At 36.7% G+C, this 22,481-nt stretch overlaps 1 protein-coding gene across 1 annotated transcript in view; it reads right to left on the reverse strand.

The window, feature by feature from the left end:
* tbx15 (T-box transcription factor 15) overlaps positions 1–18,948 on the reverse strand; it is a 46,322-nt gene extending 27,374 nt beyond the window's left edge. Inside the window, exons 1-3 of the mRNA XM_028436620.1 lie at positions 18,545–18,948; positions 12,017–12,224; positions 7,811–7,912 (exon numbers count right to left, since the gene is read on the reverse strand). Of these exons, the coding sequence (XP_028292421.1) occupies positions 7,811–7,912; positions 12,017–12,224; positions 18,545–18,731 (497 nt within the window). The 5' untranslated portion in view covers positions 18,732–18,948. The remainder of the gene's footprint in view (positions 1–7,810; positions 7,913–12,016; positions 12,225–18,544) is intronic.
* Positions 18,949–22,481: the final 3,533 nt, after the last annotated feature.

The raw sequence follows: 22,481 nt of genomic DNA on the forward strand, positions 1-22,481 counted from the left end.
ACTACTCATGCTAACGTACTACTCATACTAACGTACTACTCATGCTAACGTACTACTCATACTAATGTACTACTCATGCTAACGTACTACTCATACTAATGTATTACTCATACTAATGTATTACTCATACTAATGTGGTCACTTTCTCACTTCAAATGTTTTCAGAACTTTCAAAGTAAAGGTGCAGAATCAACAGAGATAATTAGCCTCAGTGTGAACAAGGTTTTTAATGTTGTAGGTTCCAAATGCATCTTGGGAAATGTGGAAGTATACTTCAGTGGGAACGCTCATCATCCTATAGTATATAGTAGACAGTATATACTCATTGGGTTTGTAGTGGATAGGATGGAGTGTGACATTTACAACACAGCATTAGTGAAAAATGTTAGCATAGCATCATGTTACTGTTAGCTTGTCTTTGGTTTGTTTCCACTCACAGCTGAAGATGATGACACTGAAGAGACAACAGTGCAGTGAGAACATGCAAACTAAACACACAGAGGGCGCTAACATTAGCTCCACACGACTCTGGATGTACGGGATAAAGACTTTTTTCCTTCCCTCGCCGTGACTGGAGCAGATGTGCAGCTGCTGTCACACTAAACCAAACCACGTCCACATTAAAGACTTATAATATATGAGGATTTGATGAGCCTGGTACCAATGAGACGTTTCTAAAGACGGCAGGGAGCCCAACAAAACCCAGTCCGTTCCAATAAAGGCCGTATTTCCATAGCGGGAGCCATGTGACACGCCAGTGACAGCTCTGAGATCAGTTTGCAAAGCGTTGCGGTGAATTCCCCGAGCACGAAGAAAACCCCTGTTTGATTTTACAGGATCTCTGGGCCTCAGAAAAACCCCATCATGGCTGACGTCTCGCTTTGCAGCAGAACAGCATCCACACAGACTTTATAAAGTCAGGAAATGAATGATATAAAATCAATAACTCTGATCAGAGACGCAGATGTCACTGTTCGTCCTAAAATAGACTTTAATTTGATCCTGATGAATCATGGTGAATCACTCTGACTTGTTACTTTCAAAGTAAAAGTATAACTGTGGGATTTAGGCATTTTTATTCAAACATTAGACCAGGAACTCATTTTAGTTCAGGGGCCAAACATGCAGCAGTTGAAGTGCCACAGATTTTAGGAGGAAAAATGAGTGATTCAATCATTATTATACTATATCACTTCACCATATAAATAAATGATAAATATATGGCACTGATAATAATATCAAAGTGATAAGTGACAGATATCAGTCCCTGCAGGGTTTTCACTTTTAATCTATTTGATTTTGTGACCCATTTTTATGTGATTTGGGGCAATTTTGTGGAATAATTTAAGGAAAACTTCAGGATTTGTAAAAATTGAGAGTTCTTTTAACAATTTGAGATAAAAAAAAAATGACTGCCATTATGTGATATGTGAGAACTGCTAATATTGTGGAGTTTCATTGAATTTGTGTATTAATCTAGAGTTATTTACAACTAATTTGTTTGTAATTTACACAAAGATTCATGGTTTCTCTGACTTTTTTTGCTTTCTACTGTGGGCCGAAATGGATTATCTAAAGCAGTGATTCTCAACTGGTGGGTCGGGACCCAAAAGAGGGTCGCGGACCTGTACTGGGTGGGCCGAGGAAAGCTGGGCAAAAAAAACTACTTAATGTCTGTCATGTTGGTCTTTCATATTGAAAGAAACTTTTATTTTGACAGGCATGCTGTGAAATACATGTTGCTCAGCAAAATATATTAATTTATGCTTTAAAAAAGATTACATATGCATGTTTTCAACAGCTATCTTTGAAAAAAAAACTAACATTTGGTTGGTTGAATTAAAAAAAAAAGGGGGTCGCGATTTAATGACCGAGGCAAAATGTGGGTCCCAGGGTGAGACATGTTGAGAACCCCTGCTCTAAAGGACTGAATTCGGCCCCCGGGGGTTGAGTTTGACACATGAACACATGAAATACATCAAATGACTGAATTTGTGTTTTATGATGAGGATTGTTTTATTTAGTTTTGTTTTTGTGGTGAAATACATTACATCATTCAAGTTTAACTGCAAATGTGACTAATTTAAAAATGTTAAAACATTTTATTTGTATTTTATATCTACTGCGGATTATCAATGACAGATATTTTTGCTTAAACTTGAGTGAACTGAATATTTTCACTTGCTGTTTGAATATATTTATTATTTATACACCCCATATGTAATTAACTTGTCTTTTTTGATGTATTGTTTCAGTTTTCTTACGGAAATATCACAAAGTTCTCGCTTTTCAAAATAAAAGGAACACAGTGGTATTGTATGGAAGGGACACAAAGCATTTTTCTTCTTCTATTAAATAAGTTTCATGTGCTTGTGTCAGAGTTTCACGAGAACGCGTAAAACCTTCACTTGCACACGGAAAAGTTTGCCACGCGTACACGTAAACAGGTAAATGTGAGTGTTGGTAAGTCTTACGCAGGTGTGTAAATACATGGAGTCACTTACATAGAAGTGACGCCTTTGTTGTTGTCATCACTTCTGTTAAATACTTTATATAACACACTCAGGTTAACATTGAAGTGCTCACTTAAAACTGTGTACGTGCTCACGTAGAAATGTTATTTAATAATAAAAATAGCAGCTTTCTAGTATAGCTTGAATTGTTTTTTTATTTTTTATTTTACGAAAATCAAACTGTGCTCAGAAGTAACCAAACACCCTGACTATATGTCGCACTGGAGTATAGGTTGATTTAACTGAAATCTACGTTATAATCCAATATTAGTCTTACAACAATAATGTGATTTATTATTCAAACCTTATTTGTTTTCTGCATTTAAAGAGAAAAGCACCCATTTATATTTGACTGGTTTGATGGCGCTGCCAGCCTGAAAATGGACATATTAGTGTTTTTTGTATAAGTTTGTCCCTCGATTTAAAATTTCAGACATTAAAGAAGACAAAGAGCCAGTCGTCACATTGTAAACATGAGGTGAAGTTGGATTTATACGTAATAATAATAATAATAATAATAATAATATACGTTAGCATTCCCAACCTGAAGAAAACTGGATTTAGTCGAGGTTTAATTCATCTTTAAACATGTGATGGTGTCGATGCATCAACGTCTTATTATATCTAAAATTATTCACATTGTTTTTTATTTTGCGACGCACAATTATTGCAACCCCTGATATACACTGTCTTTAATTTTATTTATTTTTTATACAAAAGCCAACTGATATTATTATATAACTGGTTTTATTTATTTATTTATTTATTTATTTATTTATTTATTTTTATTGACATCGACGAAAAGTTTGGTGCATTGCATTGTGGGATGTGGAGTTCTTGTCTGGTGAAGAAATGCAAGAAATCTCAGTAAGAATGAAGTAAAAACACTTGAATGCATCTCCACATCCCACAATGCAATGCACCAAACTTTTTAATAAATAAATTTAAAAAATGATATTATTTATGTGTTTAGTTTTTTTTAGATAAATGACCACGTGATTCCTGACAACCAATCAGCATTGATCAAAGTTATCAAAGAGCAGTTTCCTTTCTAATGAACGTCTTACATTCTTTATATACATATAATATATGTCTATGCTCTAAAACATGCAGAAGCTCCATGAATCACATTAAATATGAGGCGTGGTCGTTATTCTGAGGTATTTGGTGGATGTGGTGTTTTATGTAAACCATCTTTCCATCTGCGTCTCTTTGGAAAAGCAGATGCAGTCACTTGTAAGTTGATAAATATACAGTTTCTCATCAACTTCACTTTGTCATATTCCTCCACAGCTGTGATGGAAATACAAGTCGGTTCATCTCCGCAGCTGCAGGAAGAACCAGCAAAACCCACACAAACACCCCCGCCGCCATTTCCGCGGCGAGACGTGAATGTTGAGCGTTATCCTATTTGCAGGCTCAGCCGCTCGGATGATGAATACGTTTCAATCTCTTCTCCCTGGCTGCGGCTGTGAGGAGGCCATCGCTCTTATTGCACACACACACAGACATCCATCACATGCAGCACAGCAGAGCTTTAATCAGTCTGAGACCCTCCTCACCAACGCAAATGATGGGAATCACCAGAAGATCTGCTTCTCTGCCAGGAAATAACACGACTGATAGGAACACAACTTTATTATCTGTGATTAAGGTCTGAACTAGGGCTGGGCGATATATCGAGATTCAAGATATATTGAGTTTTCTATTTTGGTGATATAGAAAATTACAATATTGCCTATATCAATATATCAGAACGGCGTTAAAAACAGTTTGATGGATTTCTGTCTTAATCCAGATTTCAACTCATTTTAATTCAGGAGCCGAATACGGACCAGTTTAATCTCCAGTGGGCCGCAGATGTTTGGTGGTACAACAAGCAATTTGATCAATCTGGTGCCATAGTTTACACTTCCACTAGGGCCGGGACGATGCAAAAAATACATTGACGCATAATATGCGCGCCGATGCGACCAAAACAAAGATAGCGACACCGGAGAATAACTAACGCGAGTGGCTCCTCCCAGTTTCAAAAGTGTAAGGCGGTGAAAGCACGCACTCGTTCATTGAAGGTAGCTGTTCCCCTTAACCCTCGTCCTTTATCCCGGGTGTGACCGGACGGCGCCGGGACAAGGAGGAAACACCCACCGTGACATCAGCAGCAGCAGCAACGCACACACACACACACACACACACACAATTCTTAAGGTAAAAGGAAAGTTTATTTTTTGTTGGAAAAGCGCTTTCTGTATTAACCTTTGGAATTTTGAGTTTAGGAAAAATGTGAGTGTCAGAGTTTATTAAATTGTTCTTATTTTCATGTAAATGAAGAATTAAAAGATGCACATTTTTCAGTAAGCTAGGCCTGTGTGTTTTCAACATAAATATTAAATTCTATTGGTTCAGGAACTGCACCATGACTTTATTTTTTATTGAATGCATTATTTTGTACTTTTATATTCATACTTGAACTTTATTTTGGAATTTTGAGTTGAATAGTAAGAATGTTAGTGAATTGTTTTTTTTTTTGTTTTTGTTTTTTTCATCTTAGATATGTATCTGTAAATCAACATGTATAGATAACTTTTAGTCAATTAATGGAGAGATAATTGATAATCAAATCGAGTCGAATCAAATCAAACTGGGAAAATGAATTGTTAGATTAATCGTTCAAAAAATAATCGTTTATTCCAGCCCTAACTTCCACCTATCAAAGTATCTAAAGCAGGGGTTCTCAAATGGTCTCACCCTGGGACCCACATTTTGAGACCCATTTTGTTAGAATTCAACCAACCAAATTTAGTTTTTGAAAAATAGATGTTGAAAACATACATATATATATATAATATTTTTTAAATCATAAATCAATATATTTTCCTGTGCAACATGCAGTTCACAGCATGCCTGTCAAAATAAAAGTTTATTTCAAAATAAAAGGCAAATCCAACATGAGAGACATTAATTATTTATGTATTTTTGACCAGCTGTCAGCGACCCACCCAGTATAGGTCTGCGACCCACTTTTGGGTCCAAACCCACCAGTTGAGAATTGCTGATCTAAATAATAAACAATAATCCAAGCAGGATCCTAAATCTTCTTGATTTTGTGACCAATTTTTATTTAATTTAGGGGAATAATTTGAGGAAAATGGTTTGATTTTGGAAAAGAGTACTTGAAACAATTAGAATTAAAAAAATGACATATCAGCATGAAAAAACTGTGAGTTTCATTGAAATTGTTATATTTGGACGTAGTGAGATTTCTACAACTGCATTAGTTGGTGATTTATAGAACGAGTCATGTTTTCGTCAGCGTTTTTTACTTTCTCCTGCGGGCCAAATTGGGAGCTTTAAAGGGCCTGATTTGGCCCCCAAGCCTCGAGTTTGACACATCAGGTGCCCTAAACAAGCCACACTACAGAACTCACTCACACATGCTGTCCTTTATAGGAGAAAAAGACGAAAGTGGCTCATTTGTTGCAACTATTTATTAATAAATGTGTCTGTGTGGCATTTTGCATCAAAATCATTTGAATTAAATGTATATCGTATAATGCCATTTTGAGAATAAATATAGAATATAGAGATATATTGCCCAGCCCTAGTCTGAACATGGAAAACGTCCAACTTGCTCTTACGACTTTGGCTCAAAATGTAAAAAAAAACAGGCTCTAATACAAATGTGATTTAAAAAAACATTATTTCCTTTTTCATTTGACTTTTTACGCACAAAACAGTGCGTTCGACTCCTTATTTTCCTTCACAGAGGAAATAAAATGTGACAGCACGTGAGAAAAGTAACATAAAACCAAGAGAAGAGGAGAAAGTTACACGCTGTAGAGCAGGGGTAGGCAACTATTATCACAGCAGGGCCGAAAAAAATGTGTTTGTTTGATCAGAGGGTTGCGTGATCAACATTCATGTCAGCATTTCGAATAATCAGCAATCTGAGCATTAATACAGGAAAGAAAGAGTTTCTATAGTCATTTTGATGTTTTTCTGTCATTTTGTGCATCTTTGTTGTCGTCTTGCTCGTTGTGAGGCATTTTGTGCATTTCTGCTCTCGTCTTATGTATTTTTCCTGTAAACTAAATGTTTTTTGGGGTCATATTGTGTTTGTTTGTGTATATTTACATTGTGTTTTTTTGTTTTGTTTTGTTTTTTGTAGTTTTACTGTGGATTTGCAGAGTCATTTTTTGTGTTTTTCTTGTCTTTTGTTGTCATTTTCTGTAATTTTGTGTATTACTGTTGTCATTTTGTTCCTTGATGTAGTATTTTCTGTGTTTTCCTGCAATGTTTTAATTATTTGTATTTTTTTTATGTATTATTGCTCTTGTTTTGTGTATTTTTCTGTCATTTTTACATTTTCTTTGGGGGGCCGCACAATATTAGACCGAGGGCCGCATGTGGCCCCAGGGCCCCCAGTTGCCTATGTCTGCTGTAGAAGCTGCATTGCCAGGTTGGGGGTTTATAATGTCCGATGGAGTCACTTTAAAAGCCATGGGAAAAAATCTCAATTAATGTTTATATCGCGATTTATAATAATTTATTAAATATTGATATTTCTCACCAGAATCTTTTTATTTTATTTTTTTTTAAACCAAGTGTGTATATTGTGGTCATAAAATGTCATGTTGAACATGTTAATGTGTAGCATAAATAAATGTCAGAGCGACTGACGTTGTTTTTTAAATTATGACTCATACATTATTTTTATTAGTGTATGATTCAACATTTGTTTTTGGATAATGAAAATAAGAGAATTAAAATCATGATATTTGTCAAATCGCAGTAAATCACAAATGTGATATATATTGAATCTGCACTCGAATATCGTGATAAAATCGACTCTGGACCAAAGTATATGAACCCAGCCCTAATAGAAAGTATTTTATATAAAGACGAAGAGATTGTAATAACTTGTAATTATTGTGTAACGACACTGAAACTGTCTTTGTTGGACTTTTTAAACTTACGGTAAAAGTGAAAACTCTGAAATTGAAAGTGGATCCTTAAAAGCTTTGTAGTTGTTTTTTTAGGTAAGCAACACATGTTAATAAAGTTTAAAATTATTTTAACTTTTGTACACAACTATATTTGAACATGTGTTAATTGAGCAAGAAGGCGAATCAGTACTTTAACATTTATTTATTTTGTTTTGTTGTTCCTGTTCTTTATTAATCAGTTCAACTGTGAGGTTTAGTGCAGAAAACGTGTCGTTCAGTCAAGTTTAGTGTTTAAAATCAAACCCTGATCATCTTTAAAGGAGATGATGTGTAATAATGTGAAAACATCACCTGTATCTCTTGTTGTCCACGGGCACGATGTCCATAGCTATGTAATACTGCTGATGAGGGTCCAGACCTGCAATCTTCACCCTCATGGCGGGAAACATCCTCCTGTGTGCAGAACAAGCACAAAAATCACTGATTGTTCACAAGGAAAATGACATTTTAATGTAAAGTCTAACGCTAAGGAAAATATGACGGAGCACTTACAGAGTAAATGCAAAGGAAGTAAGATTAAACCATTTATTGGGACAGTTTTAGTTGAAAAACAACAAGAATGTCTTACTTTTATTTCAGGTAATTATGTCACATTAAGTGGCTTCATAAATAAAAACAGAAAATTGAGCTAAAAATATAATTTTCCACAGAAATCTGATGAAATCCTTGTTTTTAAAAAGGTGCAAAACAAGCTATTTTATGGAGTTAATGTCAAAATAAGGAGCAATAAATGATTCAATACGACAGAAATGAATGGAAATGCTGAAGAAAACAGACTTTAAACATACTTTAATGAAACATGAAATCATATAAAATATTATAACTAAAGTTTGTGTACGTTACCCTCCAGAGAGGAGGGGCCACAGAATGTGATTGTCTGATCCCAGGGCCACAATATTAACATTCATGTCAGCGTTTACAATATTCTACATCTCATTTTGTGTGTTTCGTTTATGTTTTGTGTGTTTTTGAGTCATTTTGTATATTTCTCTTTTATTCTGTCTATTTATATTGTAGCCTTGTCTCTTTTTGTTGTGATTTTGGGTTTTTGGAGTTAATTCTGTTGTCATTTTTTATATTGTTGAGCTATTTTTGTAGTTTAGTCGTGTGTTTTAAGTGTAATTTCATGCATGTTTGTTGTCATGTGTATTTTTCTGTAAATGTGTATATAATTTAGTCATTTATTTATTTTGTGGTCACTCTGTGCGTTTACTTTCGGGGCCACAGGACATTAGACGGAGGGCCACCAGCTGTTAACTCATGCAGATGTGTCACTGACGGCCTAAAGTTCAGCTCTGTTCACGTGTGATGCAACAGTGTGGTGGTGGTTATGTTTCTGCAGTTCTATACAAATGCACCATTTTATTGACCATCCCTCAGTGCTCAGGTCTCATTATCAACATTTACGTCAGCATTAGGAATACTGATCAATCTGAGCATTAACACATTAACACAGGAGAACAAAACGTCTTTGTTTCTGTTGCAGTTTAGTGTGTTTTTGGAGTCATTTGGTCTCATTATGAGTCATTTTTTGTGTATTTTTAAAGTAAATGTGTGTGTATTTGTTGTTCTTCAGTGCATTTTTATGTGATTTTAATCATGTTGTGCATTTTCACTGTTTTCCTCGTGTATCTTTCATTCGTTTGTGTGTGTGTTATATTGTGTAAATATTTTTATGATATAGTGTATTTATATTTTCATTATGAAAAATGTTGTTATGAAAAGGTTCAAATCAATGTATGAAAAATAAAGTGTTGCTTTCCTCTATCATTTATTAAACTAACTTGAACATTCCTGTCTCTGGATTCTTCATCATCATCATCATCATCATCATCATCATCATCATCATCATCATCCTCTTCAAACTGCAGCTACGACTAATGTCTCACATAATACTTTAATACAATATTTCTGTTGAAATCTTTATTTTGCAACAAAAGGCTGTTAATTTCCTGTCAGAATTTCATTTCAATTATTTTTATTTGAGTTTTCAATGATTATTAATGTGTTCTATTTATATGATTTATAACACTTCTGCACAGCCTGCTTTCATATGAATTGGACCCAAAGAAGTGCATATAATGTAAAACTATTAAGGCCTGATTATTAACTTTTCTAAAAGATTTCTTTTTTAATTTAATTTAAAAAGCAATATGTGCGTTGCTTTATTATAACATCTTTATGAGTTTTTCAGTCTTTCAGATGTTTTAATATGAGAAGTCTGAGGCCAACCTCATGAAAAGTGGCTGAAATTGGAAAAGCAGATTAAATCAAGGCCGTCGTCGTTTTTCACTTCAAACGCTGTAATTCTTCTCTTTTCATTTAGAGGCTGTAAATCTGATCTCGTTATAATGAGAACCGAGGCCTGTTTTCTTGCTTCCATCGGAGGATTTATGGCCTTATTATTATGAACACGGCCACATTCACTCTGTGTGTGCACCAATAGTTGCGCTATAGCTACTTTATTACCTGATCACCAATTTAAAGTAATTCATTAAAAAAAAACAGACTATAGTAGAGTCTATAATATTAAGCTTAGACCCCGTACCTCAGATTGAAATCCACTCTCATTTTAAATCAAACTCCAATAAAACCTCCAGAGTTAATTTAACCACAAAATCAATATGATTTACTGTAAAATACATAAAGACAAGTTTGCAATAAGAGTCTTTTCATCTAGTGGTTCCCAAACCGAGGTACAGGAGCACATCGTAGGGGCTACTTGGAAAAATGTAACAATTCATTTAAAAACAACGGGAAACATTATCTATTTATTTATTTATTTATTTATTTATTTATTTATTTATTTATTTATTTATTATTAAAATGTAACATGGTGTTTATTTTTTTTAAAATAATTTCCACTTTAACTCACACTTTCTGTTTGGAATTTGTAGAAAAAGATTGGGAACCATTGATCCATAAATATTCTGGGTGCATTGTGGGTAAAAATGTTTGCGTCGTGAGAATAAATATAGTTTTATTAAAACTAGAATTTCTGACAAAAAAAAAAAAATGGTTGAAATGATTTAATCAGAAACACGCGGAGAGGAAATTTAAATCCTGAGAAATAATTAAAGCCTTATTTTAAAGGTCAGTAGCTTTACTACGTTTATTGTGTTAAAAGCATTAAAATAATGTTGTGTTAATAATAAAGTGTCTGAGTCTGAATGCGCGCGTGTGTGTGTGTGTGTGCGTGTGTGTGTGTGTGTGTGTGTGTGTGTGTGTGTGTGTGTGTGTGCGTGCGTGCGTGCGTGCGTGCGTGCGTGTGTGTGTGTGTGTGTGCGTGCGTGCGTGCGTGTGTGTGTGTGTGCGTGCGTGTGTGTGTGTGTGTGTGTGCGTGCGTGCGTGTGTGTGTGTGTGTGTGTGTGTGAAGAGGATGATGATGATGGAGGTGATGAAGATCAGTCCCTGAGACTTTTTAACTGGAACCAGTTTCTCTCTTTTTTTATGTTCGGGTTCAACTGTTGCGTCACGTGACCGTAAAGAGAAGCGCGACGTGCACGTGCAGCACATTAACGCCGTCCTGACGCAACTCCAGTGTGCACGCGCCTGACTTCACCAGCGATAATCTATTAGTGTACAATAAATATTAATACAGTAATCCATAAAATGTGCAGATCTTTACTAATGAATTTATATTTGATGCAGAATCAGTGTCAGTGGATTAGTGACGTAATGATCTCATATATATATATATATAAATAAACTCATTTAACTTCTAAATATGAACCAGTTCCATCACAACCAAACCAAACCAAACCATTTCCAGCAATACAGATACTTAAATTACCTTTGATGGTTTATTTTTGACCAATTTTTATTAATTTTGGGGAGATTTTGTTGGAATAATTTGAGAAAAAATGCAGGATTTTGGGGAAAAAAATGAGAGTTCTGTCAACAACAATTTACAACTGAATTATTTGGTCATTTACACAATGATTCATGTTTTCTCTGTTATTTTCACTTCCTTCTCTGGGCCAAATCAGATGCTCTGAAGGGCCAGATTTGGCCCCCGGGCCATGAGTTTGACACATGTGGCCTAAAGAAAATAATCTGCAAAGAATGAAGTCATAAACGTGTGTGTGTGTGTGTGTGTATGTGTGTGTGTGTGTGTGTTTATTGTGATTCTGGCAGAATGTGGAGAATCATGGGGTAGGTCGCCCAATAACTGAAGGGATGGGGTTCAAATCCCGCTCTGCAAGTAATTGTCGTTGTGTCCTTGGGCAAGGCACTGCACATGGCCTCGTATGATTGGTTATGAATTGTTTATGAATGTTGATGGTGGTCACAGGGGCCGTATACGTGCAAAATAGGAGCCACGCTTCTCTCAGTATAAGCCCCAGGGCAGCTGTAGCTACACTGTAGCTTACCACCACTGGTATGACTGATGTGAGTGACTGGTGTGAATGAATAATGGTTTCTGTACGTGCTTTATTATTATTATTATTATTATTATGAATGTGTCTATGCATGATGTTATTGATGAGGTCGTACCGTCCAGCCTTAGTGATGATCATCTCTGTTCCGATGTCATGGAAACGCTTCCACAGATCTGCACACTGCAGCTCCACCTGGATCTCCTCCATGGAGGCGGGGGGCGTGGCCTCACAGGGGCCAGGGGCCAGTGGGGCCGGGGACCCGAAGGAGCACGACGTCCTCTCAGCGAGGCCCTCACCGTCAGAACCAGGACTGGCCTCTGAGTCTGAGGAAGAGGAAGAAGAAGAGGAAAAGGAAGAGGAAGAGGAAGAGGAAGATGAAAAGGAAGAGGAACATCAACGTCTCATTTCTGTATGAATCCAGATTTTTATCCTTCAAACTCAAACTGAACATGATGAGGTCAGACTCTTCACATTCACCTCATCCACTAAAACATCAAAGGCTCCACAAGTCTTTGAAGAGATGACGACATTTGCTGGGGTGTCAAACAGTTTTAGTTCAGGGGCCAAATACGGAGCAGTTTATCTAAAGTGGGCCCCACATTTTAGGCGGGAAAATGAGTAATTTTCTCATAATTGTGCTAACGTATAAATAAATGATGAAATATGTAACAACTGATAATATCAAAGCAATTAGTGACAGATTTCTGTCCCTGCAGGATCTTCACTTTTAATTTATTTGATTTTGTGACTTATTTTTATATAATTTGGGGAAATTTTGTGGAGCCACATTGCACTCCCACTTTAAAATGGTCGACCCTTCCTCACCCCTTCCATTGTCCTACCCTGACTCCCTCTTCCCTGTTCCCTTCCCCCTCACCTAGGTGGCCCTCTCTTTTTATATCCTCCTTTAATAAAGTGTTTCTGACCCTTCGAGGCTGGTGATGGCACAATTATCCAATTAAATACATGTATTTATTTATTTGCAATGATAAAACATGCTTTGCTGTTGTGAAAAGTTTGCACTACATAGTGTTGACCTTTGACAGAATGTGCAGAAAAAAAGTCCCTTTAAGATCTTTGTTTTTAATTTATTTGATTTTGTGGCTAAATTTTTATAAAATTGCAGGATTTGGTTTTTAACAATTTGAGATTTAAAATGCCATCTGCGATCTATAATTAATTACAGGGAAAATGTGAAAAATGCTAATATTCTGGAGTTTCATTGGATTTCTGTTTTATTTTGAAGATATCTACAACTTTGTCATTTACACACTGATGGTTTCTCCCACCAGCTGTAATGGATGCTCTAAAGCAGTGATTCTCAACTGGTGGGTCGTGGACAGCTGGTCAAAGATTATACTTAATATCTCTCACGTTGGACTTGTCTTTTATTTTGAAGGAGGCTTTTCTTTGGACATGCATGCTGTGAAATACATTTTCAACAGCTGTTTTTGAAAAACTAAATGTGGATGTTTGAATTCTAAAAAAAAAAAGGTTGTGATTTAATGACTGTGGCAAAACGTGGGTCCCAGGGTGAGACCAGCTGAGGGCCCCTGGTCCAAAGGGCCGGATTTTGGGCCCCGGGCCTTGAGTTTGACTTATTGTGTTCAACAGACTAAAGTTACTGTCACTAAGAAACATCATCAGATCAGATTTCAATCACTCACACAAACAATGGGTTTGAAGATACAGTTAGAATACACTAGTACTACAGAATAGATGTTCTCATGCTTCAAAACCATGTACTGGTCTGTGTCTGTCCTGGTCTGTGTTTGTACTGGTCTGTGTCTGTCCTGGTCTGGTCTATACTGGTCTATACTGGTCTATAGTGGTCTGTCCTGGTCTGTGTGTGTCCTGGTCTGTCCTGGTCTGTCCTGGTCTGTCCTGGTCTGTGTGTGTACTGATCTGTCCTGGTCTGTCCTGGTCTGTCCTAATCTGGTCTGTCCTGATCTGGTCTGTCCTGATCTGTCCTGGTCTGTCCTGATCTGGTCTGTCCTGATCTGTCCTGGTCTGTCCTGGTCTATGTGTGTCCTGGTCTGTCCTGGTCTGTCCTGGTCTGTCCTGATCTGGTCTGTACTGGTCTGTACTGGTCTGTCCTGGTCTGTGTGTGTACTGATCTGTCCTGGTCTGTCCTGGTCTGTCCTAATCTGGTCTGTCCTGATCTGGTCTGTCCTGATCTGTCCTGGTCTGTCCTGATCTGGTCTGTCCTGATCTGGTCTGTCCTGATCTGGTCTGTCCTGATCTGGTCTGTCCTGATCTGGTCTGTCCTGATCTGTCCTGGTCTGTCCTGATCTGGTCTGTCCTGATCTGGTCTGTCCTGATCTGGTCTGTACTGGTCTATACTGGTCTATACTGGTCTGTCCTGGTCTGTCCTGGTCTGTTTCTAAAACCTCTCATAATGCATTATTTATTGATTTGGTCAAAAACCAACTGAACTGGAACAGACCATCTATGGAAAGAGGATGATGATGGAGGAGATAGAGAAGTGCTGCTGTTTCCATCATCATCATCATCATCATCATCATCATCATCATCATCATCATCATCATCATCATCATCATCATCACTATAAAGTTGCTGAGGCAGCTATAAGCTCCTTTTGACTGCAGCTTTAAACTTTACACACTTGGTTTTTATATTTGTCATTTTCCATGATTGTCAAACGTCTACATTGGTTTCATGCTCTTCCCTCAAACACATTTCAAATGTATTCAGTCAATAAACCTTTTTGTTTCCCATCTGCAGCTCCATAAACCGACTCTTAAATAAACTAAACATTGTTAAATATCAGTCACTGAAAAGCACAGATGTATCACAGGAATAAATACATAAATGTTGTTTTAGGACATTAGAGATTAGTTAACAACATATTTGCTGCAAAGCCGTAGTTTAATGTGAATCACCTTAAAAAAAGACGCTTTAGTTTAGATAAAAAGAGTCCTGACACACACACACACACACACACACACACACACACACATATTTACTCCAACTCGCCTGTTATTCTTTATTATTCTTATCAGTTTTATGTGCAGCTACAAACACGTGAAGGATTAAATTGTTAAATGCTTTTTTTTGAAAATATTTATATAAATATACATTTTTATTAAATAAAAATATCAACACATTTCAAACTGCTGTTAAAGCTAACACACATCCATGCATGTTTAAGAAATGTAAATACAAATTATTGTTTTTTTTCCAGAATAGTTTGAATAACAAGCACAAGGTTTTTCCAACTAAACACATTTCTATAAAAATTACAATTGATCACATTAAAAAAATATAATATAATATTTGATTAAGCAGACAGAGCGTGTCTATTATTTTTAATTTAGAGTTTGTGTCCAAAAAAAAACATTGTCTTCATCAGTTTCATATTAAATAAAGTGGCAGAGGGAGTGAGATCTGTGCGTAAAACGGTTCATTTATAACACGTGTCAAACTCAAGGCCCAGGGGCCAATCCGGCCCTGATGTAGGCAACTGGCGGCCCGGGGGCCAAATTCGGCCCTTGGTCTAATTTTATGCAGCCCCCAAAGTATATGTAAAAAAAATTTTTAAAAAATACACAAAACAAGAGCAAGAATACATTAAATAACACAAAAAATTACAACATTGCAGGAAAATACAGTAAAAGACAAGATAAAGCACAGAAAATACTCGAAAAACACATAAAACTACTACAAAAATGAACAAAACGACAACAGTAATACACAAAATTACAGAAAATGACAACAAAAGACAAGAAAGAAACAACAAAAGGACTCCACAAACACACAGTTCTAACAAACAAACAAAACGACAACAAAAATACACAAAAATAACTCCAAAAATTGCAAAATGACTCACACACAAATACACAATAGGATTCCAAAAAACATATATTTTAAAGGAATAATACACATAAATGCACAAAATGCTTCATAACGAGCAACACAACAACAAACACACACACAGAATGACAGAAAAACACTTTGTTCTTTCCTGTATTAATGCTCAGATCACTCATTATTCTAAATGCTGACATGAACGTTGATCATGTGACCCTCTGATCAAACAAACATATTTGTGGCCCTGCTGTGATAAAAGTTGCGTATACCTCTGCAGGAGAAAGGAAAAGTGACAACAACAAACATGAATCATAGTGTAAAATACAAAATATGTCAATGGTAGATATCTCAGCCCCTCCAAATACACATGATACAGATTTACTAATTCTCCATTATTTCCTATGATTTTTTAATCTCATATTTATGGAGAAAAAACCCAATTATTTTTCTAAATCCTGCATATTTCCTAAAATTATTCTACTAAATTAAATAACAATTGTTCATAATATCAAGGACATTTAAGTGAATATAAGTTTACAGTCACTTTATGCTTAGATATTGTCAGTCTCTTTTATACTTTATATGTAATTCATACCTGGAATGTCAAACTAGGGCACAATAATGTTGATAATGCTATTTTTCCTGCTAAAATCTGTGGCCCTGCACTTGAGATGAAACTGGTCTTTGGCCCCTGAACTAAAATGAGTTTGACACCCCTGATTTATAAGGACGTGAGGACTACAACATATAGTTTAATGATAAATCCTTATTGTGTTCGTGTTCATGGAGGTTGTTTGAGGTCAGACTGTATATTTTCTCTTTCTCTCTCAGGCCGACGGAGAAAACACGAGCCGCTTTTTACGCACATCATGGAGCTGTGCGTCCTGTGCGTGTCTTCCAGGTAATAAACGTGTTATAGGACCATGTCCATGTCCTTCCATCCTCTCCTAGAGAATAAAAACCCCTGTTTAGGACACAAAATGTGCCCACAGAGACCCGCTGTGCCCGGGCGCGCACTCAGAGTCTGTGCGCATCCACGAGGTCTCAAACTACACCCCAACATTACAAACAACATCACACACATTTTACTAACGTGTCTTTTTGTCGAACTTCAATTAAACACACGAACTATGTGCCTGGAATCAACTTTAATCGTGTGCGTAATTTAACCACAGCGCATCGCACACATTTCTGTGGTCAAACATCTGCAGCTCATATATTCAACAAGAGCTTAAAGCCTTAAAACTCAAACTCAAAACCTGACGATAATCCTGATAAATATCGTTTGTGATCACAGAGGCAGGCTCGCGCCGGGCGGAGAGGTTCGTGCGTAAAAGCGCGCAGAGCGTCGGAGGTGCAGAGGACCAGGAGGCCAGAAAAGATTCAACTTACAGAACTTTAAACACAAACACATCCACATGTTACTGTTTTAAATCAGGATGTTCAGTAAATAAGAAACTGTCAGAAAACATCACGAACTCTGAGATTTAAACAGAGGTTGGTTTGGATTAAAGAGGATTTAGTCTCACAGACGATTTTTATTGTTACAATAAAAAAAATCATTTTAATGCGTTTATGTTCATTTTATTATTTTCGAAAGTTTCAGGATTGTCGCAGATTTGTGACTATTTTTAAAAAGCTGATTTGTATTAAATTACAAACAATAATAATTAAAATAAAATTCAAAAAGACGACAAATTTTGTTTATAATAACAATATAATATTAAAACCTGTACAATATTTAAAACGCGTTTTTAAAAACTTAGCATGTGATTCATGGTTTTAAATGAAATAACGCGTGCGCGTCTCCCTGTTTGGATCTGAACTCAATCACAGCCAAATACCGAAAGTGCAAAACACGCACGCATTTTTATTTATTTTTTAATCCAAAGTGATTTGAAACACATTGAGAAGAAGAACATGAGGTGTTAAATGTTTGTTGATGTGATTCTGAGCCAAAAACCATCTGTAAATAGCGCTTTGACTCACGTGTTGTTTTGAAGAGCGCGTGTGACTGATCAGAATTTAAAAAAAAGATAAAATTACATTGAAACATTAAAATTGTCATTTAACTTTGATTTGTAATTGGTGTAAATTATTCCCAGTGAGAAACAAAACAACCCTGTGGTAAATAGAAGAAAATAAAACATGATCCACTGAATGTTTTACGCACAAAAACTAAACGCTATTATTTCATCTTTCCTTCATTCTTTGGGTTAATTTTGAAAGGCAGGAGTAGATTTTTCTTTGTTTTTTGTCATATCACGTGTTTTTATTGTCCTCACACATTATAATGACACGGTAGTTTGTTGTGTGACCTATAAACCAGGGGTGTCAAACTCATTTTGGTTCAGGGGCCAAATACGGACCAGTTTGACCTCAAGTGGGCCGCAGAGTAGGGGGGGAAAGAACTATTTTAACATCACTGTGCCCTAGTTGTCAAAATCAGTTCAATTCACTTTAAAAAAAAAAATATATTGATTTTGTTACCATTTTTTACGTAATTTAGATGAATTTTGTGGAATTATTTTTTGAGAAATTGCAAGATTTGTGGTAAATATAAGAGTTTTTTCTACAATTCGCAATTAGAAATGACTGCATTCCTATGATATAAACAAAGCCCCTAAAAGTAATGTGAAGATTATTTGGTCATTTACACAATAATTCATGTTTTTTTCTGCCGAATTTGATGCTTGAAAGGGTCGGATTTGGCCCCCGGGCCTTGATTTGACACCTGTGCTCTACAGTGACTCTAAACCCGCGGCCCTGCAGTGGCTCTCCGTGCACATGCAGTGAGCGCGCATGCACTGACCCGGGTCCATGTCCAGGCAGTGCGCCGCGTCCTCTCCGTCCGTGGCCAGGCTCTCCATGGACAGCTCCAGCTCCTTGTCGTCCCAGCCCCGGAGCTTCCTCTTCTTGTTGGAGCCGATCAGGGCTTCCACGGAAAACGCGTGCGCTCTCGAGCTCAGAGCTGCGGCAGATCGCCTCCTCTCACTCATTGCTCTGTGCTCCGGGGAAAAAGTCCCTCTCCGTGCGTCCGACGACGCGCTCAGAGTCTCAGAGAAACCAGAAAAACGTGCACACGTCACACTTTGTGTCCAGAGTATAATCCCAACGTGCCTAGTGGTGGTCGCGGAGCTCCGTGCGTGTGCGTGTGGCGGCGGACTGCTCCATGTCCTGTTCTCTCTAACTTCTTCTCTCTGATTGATCTTCACTTCTGGAGCTCACTTTTTTTTCCTCTGGCGCAGAGGGCGGGGCTTCAGCTGCTGTCAGAACATTCTGGCCAATGAGAGGCGAGGAGAGACAGATACACCAAGCGTTTCATCCAATGGCTGCAGGGGGACACGCGCGTCCTGGAAAAGGGCCTTCAGCCCTGTGCGCGCGCACCGGTACCAGGGACGCGCAACAATAACCCGATGGAACCAGAAAGAAAACCAGAATATCAGAATATTAGGAAATACTTTGGTTCTGTGATTCTAAGCTTTGGTTCTGATTCAGTCACCACCCGGGATTAGATCGACCAGGTTGACCTCCACGAACCTCTGATTGATCCCCCCCCCCCCCCCCCCCCCCCAGGGCCATTTTATTATTTGTCATTTCACCACTGATAGCATCATTAGCAGGGACTGAAGGAAAAGTCACATTACAGCTGTTGTGTGTGTGTGTGTGTGTGTGTGTGTGTGTGTGTGTGTGTGTGTGTGTGTGTGTGTGTGTGTGTGTGTGTGTGCGCGTGTGTGTGTGTGTGTGTGTGTGTGTGTGTGTGTGTGTGTGTGTGTGTGTGTGTGTGTGTGTGTGTTACTCTGCGCGCCTTTAAACCATCGTTTTAATCATTTAATAACACATACATTACAACTGGAATATTTGTAATTAGAAAATAAAAAGGGGATTAGTCTAAAATTTAATGAATACTGATGGTCCAGCTTTTACCAACTCTGTATCATTTATACAGTTTTTTGATGCAATTCATTATGTATTTATAAATAATGATTTTTGGTTGAATAACGACTTCATTAAAGCCGATATTAATTAACAAAAATGGAAACGATATTCAACATGTCTTGTAGAGTTGGTATTATTACTGCAGATACAGAAAGCTTTTTGTGTGCTTTTTTATACTTATTTAATTATATTTACAATATGAAAATATGTACGACTGAATAAACTGAGAAGCCTTAAATAATTGTAGTTGGGTTTTTTTTTTGTTTTTTTTTTGTTTTTTTTTCTGCACCATCCACCAAGTTAAAGTCCTTATATTGTCTATAAACTTCTTGGCAATAGAAATGATTCTAATGACTCTATTAGGGAAGAAAGAAATAAAATAATTAACTAATTGAATGATAGATAAATATTAATTTTAAAAACACAAGAACTTATAAATCACTAAAGAAAGATTAAGATCAAAGCGTTGCTGTGGTTTTCAGAGCCGTCCTCGCTCCGCAGCTGCGTGTTGATCCGCAGCCTGAGGCCGGGGAGGAGAGGCTGATCAGGGGGAGAGAACACCAGCCGAGCCCCGGAACCAAATGAGTCGCTGGTTCAAATCTACCCAAGAGAAAAAAGGCGCATGTGCGCACCGCGCGTTTTGATCTTTGGAGATGGTTTTTGTGCCATAATAACCCATATCACAGTCATAAAAGACGCGCATAAAACAAATATTCAGCCCTTCATTTTATCCCTAAAAGCAACAACCTTTGTTGCTCACAGCATCTTTTTATTTTCGTTTATTTCAGAACGTTCATTTAAATTAGAAATGGGTTAAAATAATGGATTTAAAAACGCAAACACACACGGTTTAAATTAAAATAATTATTGTTGATTTTAGGGATTCTTTTATTTATGGATTTTTTATTTTTTGCACAAATTTGAACAAACGTCGACTTCGGAAAAAAATGATGAGCTGCAAATAATTTTACAACTTTTCCTTAAATGACCAGAGTGAAGATGAGCAAACACTAAATGTTTGGGGTTTTCATTTAAAATGAATTAAAGAAATATTTTTGATTTAAAATGAATTAAAGTAACATTTTGATTTAAAATGAATTAAAGTAACATTTTGATTTAAAATGAATTAAAGCAACATTTTGATTTAAAATGAATTAAAGTAACATTTTGATTTAAAATGAATTAAAGTAACATTTTGATTTAAAATGAATTAAAGTAACATTTTTAATACAACGTTCATTCTTTGGCCTCACGTGACCCGTAAAATGAAGCGCGCGCACGGAGCAGGAAACCACGCGCTTTGACAGAAAAGCCTCGAGATGTTTCAGCTTCTGCAGCAAGACACGGTGCACGCGCTCCCTCACGCACGAACGAGCCTTTTCCAAACGCACTCATTATTTAGTTCAGGGTGTTAAAATCATTTTAACTTAAGGGCCAAAAACGGACCAGTTTCGACCACAAGTGGACCGCAGGTTTTAGGAAAACGAACCATTTCAACATAAATGTGCCTAAAAATAAACAAAATATGAAAGGAATAAACAATACATAAGCAATAAGTGACAGATACCTAAATGTCCTTTGATATACTTGTTTTTTTTTACCAAATTTTATTTGATTTGGGGCGATTTTGTGGATTAATTTGAGAAAAAATGCAGGATTTTGGGGAAAAAAATGGTTTGTGTTTTCTGGGTCATCTTCTCTTTCTCCTGCTCGCGGGCCGAATCGGTTGCTCTGAATGGCCGGGATTGGCCCCCAGGCCTTGAGTTTGATACATGATTTATAGACTTTGGAATAAAACAAGATCAATATCTTTTTTACACCCTTTTGTGAAGTGTGTAAAAACACTTTCCTGTTTAATATTAAAGAATAATGAATTATAATAACAGTTAAGATCAATAAACTCAAATACTCGCGTCTTAAATCACAAACTAAATCTAACATGCTCAATATGTTCTGCTCAACTTTTACAATTTTATGAAGTTGCTGCTTTTTAAACTGAAACCATTTTTTAATAACCTCCATAATTTTAATTATAATACCAGCTCTGAAAGTCAATGAGAAAATTGACCCCATGTAGAATTATCGCCCCCTTTGGACAGATCGTGAAACTGCATTAAATGATTTCTTCCCGTCAAATGAAACGAGCCAATCACAAGTTGTTCGTGGAGCCGCATGCTGCTCACGGGCCTCCAGTCGCCATCGTCTGCTCTGAATACAGAGATGTTAATGATGGGGGGGGGGGGGGGGGGGGGGGGGGACAGACACTGAGCCATGTGGGACACCAACATTAAATTAAGAACATAATCAACCTACGAGTTATTCACATTTTGAGTCGGTAGATTTTTCATCAATGGATTTTATGTCCAGAGCACATTTTGTGAACAATTGTTATCAAAGTGCTGCAGAGAATAAATCATAACAACTAACAATAAATCAAAGAAAAAAACAGACAAGACCAAATATGACAGAGGATTTAAAATATTATTTAAAACAGGGAATAAAAGAGGTCTGTAATGAACCGCGGCTCCATTAACAGCCCTTAAAACAAACTGTAACACGTTATAATGAATTATATAAAAGAAGGGAAAGGCTGTGTGTGTGTGTGTGTGTGTGTGTGTGTCGTTCCAAAAACCAGAATCTGCTTTTCTTCTTCTTTTTTGTTGAAATAAAAACTAAAAACCATATACATTTGTTGCACAAACTTCATCAATAAAGTTCTATTTCAAAAAGACACAGAAAAAAACAACAGTTTGAGGTAAAATGAACTTGAAAAGTCGGGTTTACATTAATTAATCTGTAATTACAACTTT

The sequence above is a fragment of the Gouania willdenowi genome, chromosome 21, assembly GCF_900634775.1.
Source record: "Gouania willdenowi chromosome 21, fGouWil2.1, whole genome shotgun sequence".
NCBI classification, from domain to species: Eukaryota; Metazoa; Chordata; class Actinopteri; order Blenniiformes; family Gobiesocidae; genus Gouania; species Gouania willdenowi.